Source organism: Hermetia illucens, chromosome 2 (genome assembly GCF_905115235.1).
Source record: "Hermetia illucens chromosome 2, iHerIll2.2.curated.20191125, whole genome shotgun sequence".
NCBI lineage: Eukaryota > Metazoa > Arthropoda > Insecta > Diptera > Stratiomyidae > Hermetia > Hermetia illucens.
In genome coordinates this window covers 109,365,849-109,377,362 of record NC_051850.1, presented here as the reverse complement: position 1 = coordinate 109,377,362, position 11,514 = coordinate 109,365,849, and the positions used below count along the sequence as shown (strand labels likewise).

At 44.2% G+C, this 11,514-nt stretch overlaps 1 protein-coding gene across 2 annotated transcripts in view; it reads right to left on the bottom strand.

Annotated features, from left to right (window-relative positions):
- Positions 1 to 3,987: 3,987 nt before the first annotated feature.
- The window catches only part of LOC119649037 (adenylyl cyclase X E), a 74,962-nt gene continuing 67,435 nt past the window's right edge, over positions 3,988 to 11,514 (bottom strand). For both annotated transcript variants that reach the window (XM_038050996.1, XM_038050997.1), the window contains exons 19-23: positions 5,021 to 5,172; positions 4,769 to 4,955; positions 4,469 to 4,693; positions 4,287 to 4,411; positions 3,988 to 4,224 (exon numbers count right to left, since the gene is read on the bottom strand). In XM_038050996.1, coding sequence (XP_037906924.1) covers positions 4,018 to 4,224; positions 4,287 to 4,411; positions 4,469 to 4,693; positions 4,769 to 4,955; positions 5,021 to 5,172 — 896 coding nt within the window. In that variant the 3' untranslated portion in view covers positions 3,988 to 4,017. The remainder of the gene's footprint in view (positions 4,225 to 4,286; positions 4,412 to 4,468; positions 4,694 to 4,768; positions 4,956 to 5,020; positions 5,173 to 11,514) is intronic.

The following is an 11,514-nucleotide window of genomic DNA, read 5'->3' as shown; positions in this document are numbered from 1 at the left end:
TTACCGCAATGTCATCTGTCCTGCCGCCCTGTATGGTTCTGAGTGGCAATGAACGGAATCTTGCGGTAATGGAGACGCAGATTTTAAGTTTAGTGGCGTGATACGCCTTGATCACATCTGAAATGAGACGCTCAAAGGGTAGTATAGGCCTCAGGGTAAAACGTGGATTGGTACCCGCGATGGAGCATAAAACCTGAGAAAAGCCTGCTGAACCAAAACCAACAACTCTACTGCCAAACCCTATCTCTACCTCCACGTGGTGATCGAGGGAGTTCTTTCTTAATGAAAAGCTGCAGTCTAAGCAGCTAAGAACGGGAAAAATGGTACAAACTGGTCCTCCAGGTTGTGGGTTGGGCAGGGCTGACAACCCTACATGGGAAACAATTTGTTACGAAACCATAGAAGGAGCCTCGGACAGGATGGACTTTAAAACAGCAAACCCGACGACGACAACGGATTAACGATTTGCGCATTTTCTCGTGGAACGTGCGCTCCCTGTACAGACTGAATGCTACTGAGCAGCTAGCCGATACCCTACCCCAATAAAAGGCTGATGTAGCAGCGTTGCAAGAGATGCGATAGACAGGGACCGGTTTCTTGGAGAAGAGCCGCTACACCATATATTATAGCAGCCATCCAGTAAACCATGTGTTGGGAGTAGGTTTCTTAGTCAGCCAAAAAATGAAACTTGCTGTTATCGCCTTTAAAAATATAAGCGAAGGGCTATGCACTCTGCGTTTGCAAGGCAAGTTTAGAAATATAAGCCACATAAATGTTCACGCCCCAGAGGAGACTGCAGAGTCGGAGAAGGAAACCTTCTGCGAGGCAGTTGAGCGGACCCTCGAAGCCTGTCCCAAGTATGATATTAAAATCATGCTTTGAGATTTCAACAGTCAGGTAACGGTGATAACGGACTGCGGATTATGCAGTTAGCAGCACGAAATGGTTATTGAAAATACATGGTTGGCGCGGAAAGCGGTCCACAAGCATACGTGGGCATCTCCACACGGGACCACTTTCAACCAAATTGACCACGGGCTGATTGAAAGCCACCACCTCTCAGCCTTGATAAATGTCAGAACATATAGGGGGGCCAATATAGACTCGGACCACTATCTCGTTGACATAGTGCTCCGAGCTCCAATTACGACACCACCTTAAATCCGAAACAACGGCAGCTAACAGATATCCTGGAGATGAAGCATCAACAAATGATCTACACAAAATACCTGAAGAGCGTTATCATTGATACCGCCACAAACATACTTGACCCCAGCCGCAAGAAAAGTCGGAACGGCTGGTTTGACGATGAATGTAGCTAGCAATGGATCGGAAGAATGCCGCATATCGAGTAAGGTTGCATTCTCAAAGAACGCGGGCACGCGCAGAGGCTTACCACGAATTCCGTCGAGTGGACAAGCGACTTCACAAACGGAAAAAGGAAGCCTGGGAGAACCAACAAGTCTGTGAACTAGAAAAGTACAGGGAGGAACCGCACCAGGCGCACAAGTTTTACCAACAAGTCAGTAGGATGAAGCCTTATACAACTCGATGCTGCTTCTGTCGAGAAAAAGATGGAAATCTGTTATCCGACTAAAAGGGCATATTGGAGCGATGGGATGAGTATTTTGATGAACTGCTCAACAACCAAAATTTTGGCGAGTTGGAGGTCCCGCCAACTGAAGACGACGGACGAATGCGGTCACCACCAGGCATAGAAGAGACAGTCCCTGCAATCCACAGACTTAAAAACCTTAAGTCGCCAGGAGCCGATGGAATTATAGCCGAATTGGTTAAATATGGAGGCGACCAACTACACCAAGTGGTTTATCAACTGAAGCTCAAGGTGTGGGACAGCGAATCAATTTCTGACGACTGGCAACGAGGCATTATCTGTCTCATACATAAAACAAGGAGATATCATCTATAAGATATTCCCCTCTATTTTGCTAGGTCGGACAGTCCTATACGCCCAGAACATCAATGGCCCATACCAAAGAGGTTTCACTTAAGGCAAATCAGTAACAGATCAGATTTTCTCTCTGCGGGAATTGATAGAAAAAGTGTTGGAATATGGCCATCAGTGTCATCATCTTTTCATCGACTTTATAGCCGCCTATGATAGTATAGCCAGGGTAAAACTGTACACGGCTATGAGAGAATTCGGTATCCCAATGAAATTGATAAGGCTGACTAGGCTGACTCTGACCAATGTGCGAGTCCAGAGAAAGGCAGAGGATGACCCTCGAGACCATTCAAGATCAACAACGGTCTAAGACAAGGGGATGACCTATCATGCGTCCTCTTTAACATGACCCCGGAAAAAGTGTTGCGCGATGCCGATGTAAATGTGAGGGTCACCAACCTCTCCAAGTCCATCCAACTACTGGCCTACGCTGACAGCATCGATATCATGGAAAGCACAATCCGAGATGTACAGTCTACTTCATCCAGATCGAGTAGGCGGCTCGAGATCTCGGGCTGCACTTAATGTGCAGCCAGAAGGCCAGACGAGTTACATGATGGCAACGTCAGCGCCAAAACCAAAACCGGAAGAACGAACAACATCGAATCGCACTGATTAAAGGAAAACAATAAAGATAGGAGACTACAACTTTGAGACCGTTGAACATTTCTCCTGTCTTGGGTCGAAAAACACAACCGATAACAGCTATGATCATGAAATCCGCGCACGGTTGTTGGCTGCCAACAGAGCCTATTTCAGCTTACAAAAACTATTCCGTTCGAATAGTCTCAGCATAGGGTCTCATGTATTCCTTGGAGACTTGGGTTCTTAGCAAAAAAAAAAAAAATCTACGAACTCTTGGCCGCGTTCGAGAAAAGAATCCTCCGAAGAATTTTTGGCGCCCTACATTAGGATGGACGATTCCGTAGCCTACATAACGATGAAATCTATGAGCGATACCGTGACCGCATGGTTGTGGATAAAATCCGACTCAACAGATTGCAGTGGACAGGTCACCTAATCCACATGGATGAGGATGATTCAGCCTGGAAAGTCCATAAGATAGAAAAAGAAGACGATAGGACGCCAGACAGCTTTTAGGGATATCGAATAGGTGGACATTGGCGCAAAACCATAGTGTCTGTAGTTCCTTATTAAGGCAGGTCTTGACCGGATACCAGTTGCTGCGACGATGATGATGATGATGATGAAATGAGGATATCGATATAGAGTTGCACCGATGGTATGGTCATGTCATTCTCGCTATCGAGAATTCACTTGCCAAGATTGGTCTGAAAATCGAAGTCGATGGGTAGCCACCAAAAGACCGGCCGAAACAACGGTCGTTTGATATGTTGGATGGTGAATTGAAAGCCTCGTGACTACATCGAGATCAGATCTTTGAGAGAACAAAATGGCACAGCTGAGCGCGATGAGAAGAAGACGGTTTTGGCTTTTTGGATTTAATCCGCCACATTCCGCTGAGACAAAGTAGCAGCCTATATCACTGAGCCAGCCGCATATAATATTTAATTTTATAAAATCAAAACCAGTGGCTAAGAATCTTGAATTGACACTGAACGTAGAAATCTCGCCTCTTGATGATATAAAGGGATCAATGACTTTTGAAAATTTTCGAAGGAAAGAAGACAGATGGATGATTAGAAAGACAAAAATGAATCGACTTCACTTGATGTTTCTATGAAACCATAATAAAAATGGTTCTGATCAGTCGCTGAATTAAAAGGATTCCTCATTTCTACTATTTAATAAAACTTAGCAGTGGCAAATGGAAGAGCAACTCCTTTACTAGTACTCTCGGTGCCACACTTTAATAACCATGCTAATATTCCCACGTAGAAAAAGATATAATAGAGGTAAATAGAGGCCAAACTTCATGGCATTTCGCTCAAAATTAGTAATATAGCTCTCTCTGTAAAGCCTGAAATAGAATTTCCTTCTATGAGACAAATAAAGTACCACGTAAGTATTTTTTCTAAATGAAGTTTTATTACAAAATAAAATGTTAAATACTTAAAACTAAATTATTCCTATAGCCTTGTGCTTAACAAAATATCGTTTTTGCCAAACTCTTGTATGCCCGCTGTTGACGGTGGTGTTTCTCGAATAAAGTTAAAATTATCGTCAATACCAACAAAGTAGGTCGGTATGTAGTCCTTTCCCTTGACATACGTCAACCCTCTATAATCACAAGATATGCCGAAACCTTTTAAAACCTCAGCAGTTTCCTCGGTGATCTAGGTAACATAATAGCTAGTTAGAAATAGTAGGACTTTCACCGTAGGAAATCAAATTTTACCTGGATTTTTCCTGGGATTCCAGTTGAATCCATCCTAGATGCCATGTTCACAGCGTTGCCCCAAACATCGTAGAGCGGTTTACTAGATCCTACAACACCCGCCATTATTTCCCCATGAGATATTCCTATGTAGTAGGCGATTTGTCAAACGTAAAGAAAATAAGGATTCGAAGGGATCTTACCAACTCTCAACATTCCATTGTGGTTCTTTTCACCGCGCACATTTTCAAACTGGAAATTTTCTCTATTGAAAGTTTGCAATGCCTTCATCAACTCCAAAGCGAACTCAGTAAGGACATAGACTACATTATGCGATTGCCTTGAGCTCTGCTTACGTATTCTTTCGCTTTCAGGCTTATTTACAGTTGGTGTCAAATTCAGACTAAGTCTTTTATTTCGAACTGAAACTGTAATATAATTCAATAATTTTAAAATGAATATTGTCCAAGAATCCTGGAGAAAGTGACAATAAGGCTACTTACGTCCATTATGCATACTCCTTCGACCAGTGGGTAGTAAAGCGGAAGATCTTTGCGTGGTAGTGTTTCTGAAACCAGTGAGCGAAGTGGTCGAGTCGCAGCGACCAGGATCTAATCCACAGGCAACCATATATGTCCAGCCAGCTACTTTAATCTTTTCGATTTTGAGAGGGCCCGTATGAGACATGAGCTGCCAAATTTAGTATTTTCATTATTTAACATTTTTATGTCATAGAGCTGATTGGCGAAACTTACAACTTCATCAAAGTCGCATATGATTCTGTTGAGGACACTAAGACCAACTTGTTCCATATCATAATTTTTGATTGTTGCAAACATTATCGCGACGTTATCGTACTTTTCGTAGTAAAGTTCATCCTTCATTTTACGGCTCATGTAAATGTCAGCTAAAATAAGCAACGTATTGCATATTAATGAGATTGAGAGTATAAGACGACTGAAACCAATTACTAACGGGGCCGTCTACTTTCGGAGTTTCATGAAGTCGTATTTTTTTGGCAAAGTTAGAATCTTAATGTTATTAGAAATGCGCTATATAAAGGGATTTGCCGAACAAACTTCCCTCCCCAGATATATGTAACCGCCACCTCGGCCCTTTTCGAACGCCTAAGCGGTGCATTTACACTCCATCTTGTCAGGTGCCTATTCAAGTATAAATCCTCTCCCAGAAGGAATCAACCTTCAATTGATAACAAATCAAAAATAAATCATTTGATGGAAACCCCTGTATTGATAATAGTCAACCTCATACGTTTCACACTCTGAGTTTAATATTATTAGACAAATGCCAAGAATATGGTAATATACTATTATTAACTTAATTTGAACAGATATCGATATGGAGAGTATTTTGAGGCCTGGACGCCATATAGAGGCAGCTTCATGATTTTTTTCAAATTTTTCAGTTGGATAGTTTCTTAGAATGTGTCCGTTAAAGAAATCATCACTTTCCACCCCTCCCACTCTCCGCCTTTTTAACAATTCTCAAAACTAAGACCGGTTAAAAAAAATTTTACACCCCCTTTTACATGTATGGAGAGCTCCCCCTCTCTAAATCTCAACGTAGGAGGATATCACTCACTACATGTCAGGGCGTTCACAGTTCCCACCTTCTCACCAAATTTCGTGTCAATCAATATAGCCGTTTTTGAGAAAAGTGCGTGCGACAGACAGACAGACATTGAACCGATTTTAATAAGGTTTTCTTTGCAAACAAAACCTTGACAATTACACAGACGAAGAATAATACCTCTACTTCCCTGGTATTGCAGATTAAATCGTACGGTTGCCCTATCACGTTTTGCAACGTCAATTATCTTTAAACGCAATTTCCCAAAGGTTATTAAGTTAACAAACTTTGTGATATAATTTCTACTACAATTATTTGGAAAATTTCGTGCGGATAAGGCAACGCTCGGTGGATGTGTTACGGGCATGCACATGCATGCATCAGGTGATGTGCTTGCATGGGCATGCTTATGCGCAGACCTGGCAGGTGGGAAGTAAATGCCAACCCGTGGATAAAAACTATCAATGAGAAGGACACCCAGAAATCGGACAAAATATGTAGGACGAGAAAGGTAGTTTCTTTACGGTGCAGTAATGACGTTTTTTGGGCGTGGACAAACGGGCTCCCGGCCGCCGATATCCAGCGACCGCAGTGCCTCAGTAGTAGGAAACTTAGCTACTCTGGCATCTAATACTACAATAGATCTTAGTGGAGTGAAAATGAGATCTACACCGGATCCTTTTCGCAATAGCTGAAAACTTGGGAGGTCACCACTGTAGGCAAAATTACCCTTAGGCAGTCGAGATTTATCGCGGGACTCGGAAAGGAATTTGGAGAGTCTCCGGACTGACATAACTATCGATGCTGTAAAGACAGTCGTGGAAGGCAGCAAACTGCAACAGCGTTTGTTTCACTGGGGGAACACATAAATGAACTCTGTGAGTTCATTAAGGAGAGGCGGAATATCCACCAAAATACCAAGGCTTGATACGTAACATTAAGTTGTCCGATACTACAGTAGCGGAGGAGAAAAACGCCTAAGAGTCATGTGGCAAAATCACGTGGAGACACAGGTGATCCCTCATCAACATAAGGTAAGTGAGAACACTGACACATGCGGACTAGGGAAGAAATAAGTGAATCGCTTGGTGTCCAGCAAGCGGCATCATCGCCGAAAAAAGCTGAGCCAGCGAAAGTTCCAGGTAGTTCTTCAATTACCGCTCCAACTTTAACAAAAAGAGAAGAGCTTACAGCTCGTAAACCCGAAGAATGGACAAAGATGGCCGGCAAAAAGCAGAAGGACAAAAAGAAGATTCTTCCGGCAGTAATCATCACTTCCAAAAAATATATATCTTACGCGGATATTCTTCGGAAAATCAAAGCTGATCCGGCATCAACAGACCTAGGTGGCGGTATAAGTCGGACTTCGGGCACAAATATCTCTTAAGAGAAGCTTCTGATGCCTCGATTTTGGTCACTTTACAACAGCATGTACTAGTGAGCACAATAGGTCGAGAAGGTGTTGCAAATGTGGAGAAGAGGGTCACCTTATCATGATCCATGATGCATGCTGTGCAAAGGGAAAAAGGGAGTGGACGACCGGCACGTTGCAGATCGTGGCAGGCGCTTGGCATATAGGAGGGAACTGAATCATAAGGCTGAATGAGGATGATACAAATCAGCAACCAATCATTGCGAAACAACTCAAGACTTGTTCGCGCAAACCATTTGAGAGTCGAATGTAGACTTGGCGATAATATGTGAACCCTGCCAAAAGTTACGTTAGTGCTACGTGGGTAAAAGACTAATCGGGAAACGCGGCGATGTAGGCATGTTGACGGTGAGCCAGTCAAGAAACAATGGCATTCCCAGGAACCGGCTTCCTACGAGTGAAAGTCAGCGGCCTCCATGTCTACAGCTGTTTTACTCCTCCTAGAGGAACATTAGCGCAATATGAGGAGATGCTAGACAGCTTGGTGTTGGACACTAGAGAATTTTAAGACGTGGGCTTTAGACTGTGGAAGTCGAGTTGCGAACACTGGCTGGTTCACTAGAGCTTCCGAGGAAGAGAAACTCCTGGCGGCTTTAGAAGGAGGTTGCGACCCGAAAGGAACGGCATTGGAAAAAGTGAGGCAGTTATATCAACGAGCAACTTAGGTAGGCGACTCCACAATGCCGCGACACAAGTTCCATCATAGTAAGAAACGAAGAAATCTCGTTGTTGAGAGCATCGTGTCTGCGAGCGAGGCGGCTTCGTCAACGGACCAGAAGGAAGCCAGCACATCGGCAGTCGGAGAAAGAATACCGCGATGTTCAAAGTAGCCTTAAGAAGGCTATATGGGAAAGTAAACAGAATTGCTACAAGGGGAGGAGGAGTTGCTTACAAGATTGCAATGAACAAGATTCGTGGACAAAAATCATCCCAAGTAACGTGCCCGCGACTCTGGTTCAAAATAATTGCAACCTTTTCCCACAACAGGAAGAAAGTGCACCTCATCTAATGATTCAACACTACGTCTTCTCAGTTCCTGGGGTAACCGAGGATGAACTGCGGAAGATCTGTAGACAAATTGGGGTCAATAAGGCTCTGGAATTGGACGGGATTTCGAACAAAGTCCTGACTGCCAAAATCAGGTCCCCATAGTTTATAAGTATTTGAATTTTGAATCGTGCATGGTCGAAGGAGTGGAAAAGGCAGAGGTTGATTCTGCTACCGAATCCCCACAAACGACCTGGTGCACCCTTTCCATACCGCCTATCTGTCTTTTAGACAGTATGGGGAAGATGTTGGAGAGATGCGGTATACAATATCGGAGCGGCAGTATGGGTTTCGCAGATCGCAGTCCACGCTCGATGCCATTGCAACGTTCGTAGATCTGGCCTGGGAAGCATCGGCCGCTGGTAAATGCTGCGCGTTGGTGACGCTGGATGTCAAGAACGCCTTTAACTCCGCCAATTGAGGCTGGATAAAGGGCACTCTGGCTAAACTGGGTGTCCTTGGTTACTTAGGTCGGATAATCGGGAGTTACCTCTCGGAGAGACTTCTTTGGTACGAGACGGACGGCGGACCGAAGGAATATGTTGTGACAGCAGGTGTTCTCCAAGGCTCCGTACTGGGGCTTCCACTGTGGAACATAATGGACGACTGAGTTCGCGGCCTTCGCGTGGCAAAAGAGGCGACATTAATTGGTTTTTCAGACGACCTGGCAGTGGTAGTAGTTGCGAAACACAACCAGGACGTGGAAGTGTAACTAAGTGAAACCATTCATGCCATCAAAACATGGCTTCAAATGGTGAAATTGGACCTGGTGGAAAATAGGACGGAAGCGGTCCTTATTACCAATCGCAGGAAAAGCAACACTGTCAAAATCCGTCACACAGTACTTGCATCACTTCGGATTGAATGAGTCCCCAGACTGTCCCGAATGCGCCGCTACACCCGAGGACCCGGAGCATGATATGTTCCATTGCCCGAGATTTGCAAATGAAAGAGGGAGGTTAAACGGCGCTCTCAACACAGTTATCGGACCATATAATTTCGTGCAGAAGAACAGTAACTTCGACACAGGGGAAGCTGCAAGAACTGGAAGGAGCCTGAATAGCGCGACGAACGCGTGACTTAGTTGCGCTGGTGTAAACCAGAGCCCCCACACCGAGTAACATATGACGGTGGTCCCGCGGGGTTATGGGCGGAGAAGTGAGGGTGAGAATCCTACACACAACATTTCACAGCAGCGTCTTTTTAAAATTTCCGCCTCCACCCACACAAAAAAATAGGATCATGCTCTCCGTTATAGGCTACATTTCGCGATTCTAGGATGAACTCAAAGGGGGTTTTGTAGTCGATTACTAAAAATAATAGTGATATACTATTATGACTTTATTTAAACAGATATCGATATGGAGGGTATTTCCAACCCTAGGCACCAAGTAGTGTAGGCTGCTGAATTTTTTCATATTTTTCGATTGGGCAGTTTCTGAGAATGAGTCCGTGAAAAAAAGATTACTTTCAACCCCTCGCACTCCCCACCTTTCCAAGACCGGATTCGGAAAGTACTAACCGAGACTCTTCATTTAATACTCCACATGATTCACTCTCATACTTAGTGAAAAAAAATTATACACCCCTTCTGCATGTGTGCCCCTCCCCCTGTCCTTAGGAGGATGTAGCTCACTGCGTGCGTGAGCGTTCACAGTTTCCACCAAATTTGGTATCAATCGCTATAACCGTTTCCGAGAAAAATGCATGTGACAGACCAAACAGGCAGACAGACAAACAAAAAATCGATTTTAATAAGATTTTGTTTTACGCGAAACTTTAAAAATTATGATAGAGGGTTCCCAGACTGTATGATTTTCACCCCGGGACCGGCAAGTTGGGATCAAGCCAACTAAAGACGACGGACAAATGCTGCCACCACCATGCGTAGAAGAAACGATCAGTGCAATATATCGGCGACCATAAGTCGCCAGGAGTCAATGGAATTACAACTAAACTGATTGAATATGGATGCAGTTACCAAGTGGTTCCTCAGCTGGTGCTCAATGTGTGGAATAACGAAGCAATGCCTGATGATTGGCACCGAGGCATTATCTGTCCCATACGTACCTCTATAATTAATACAGTGCAGCCTAAAAAATTTATAACGGCAATATCTATGGTAAAAAAAGAAGACGTGGCAGACCTTGCCTGAGATGAAGCGACGGCGTAGGCCAGGACGTCACACAGGTTTTGGGGATAACGAATTGGTGGACCTTGGCGGAAAGCCGGGACTGGAGTTTCTTACAAGGCAAAACCTGAATATCGGCTGTTGCGTCAGTGATGCCGATGATAACCTATTAGTATCTTGAGCAGCAATTTTTCCACCTCGATATCTTAGTTCTCTGCGGCAATGCGGTGTCCGGATAGCTCAGTGGTTAGAGCACTAGGCTGTCATACGGAAGGTCGCGGTCCAAATCTCACTGGTGGCAGTGGAATTTGTATCGTGATTTGACGTCGGACACCAGTCGACTCAGCTGTGAATGAGTACCTGAGTCAAATCAGGGTAATAATCTCGGGCGAGCGCAATGTTGACCACATTGCCTCCTAGTGTACCGTTACGGTCTTGAATGAAGTGCTCTAACACACTTCAAGGCCCTGATCCAATATGGATTGTTGCGCCAACGATTATTATTATAATGCGGCAATTATAGAGGTCTCACATTGCGGAGTACCATCTATATCTATAGGTATTTTCTGCTGTCTTGCTAATCGGATGGCACCAAACGCCCAGAACATAATTTTCCCATACCAAAGAGACCTCACTCTAGTCAAATCAGAAACAGATCAGATTTTCTCTCTGCGGCAAGCGATGGAGAAACTGTTGGAATAGGGCCATCAGTTGCACCATTTCTTCATCGACTTTAAGGCCGCCTATGACAGCACAACCAGGGTACAACTGTACACGGCCATGAAAGAATTCGGTATCCCAACGAAATTGATAAGACTGACTAGGCTGACCCTAACCAATCTGCGAGGCCAGATAAAAGTAGCAGGATCACCCTCGAGACCATTTAACATCAACAACTTTCTAAGACAAGAGGATGTTCTATTATGCTTCCTCTTTGACCTGGCCCTGGATAAAGTGATGCGTGATGCTGAGGTAAATGCGAGAGGCACTATTCTCTTTAAGTCCACCCAACTACTGGCCACTGCTGACGATATCGACATCATAGAAAG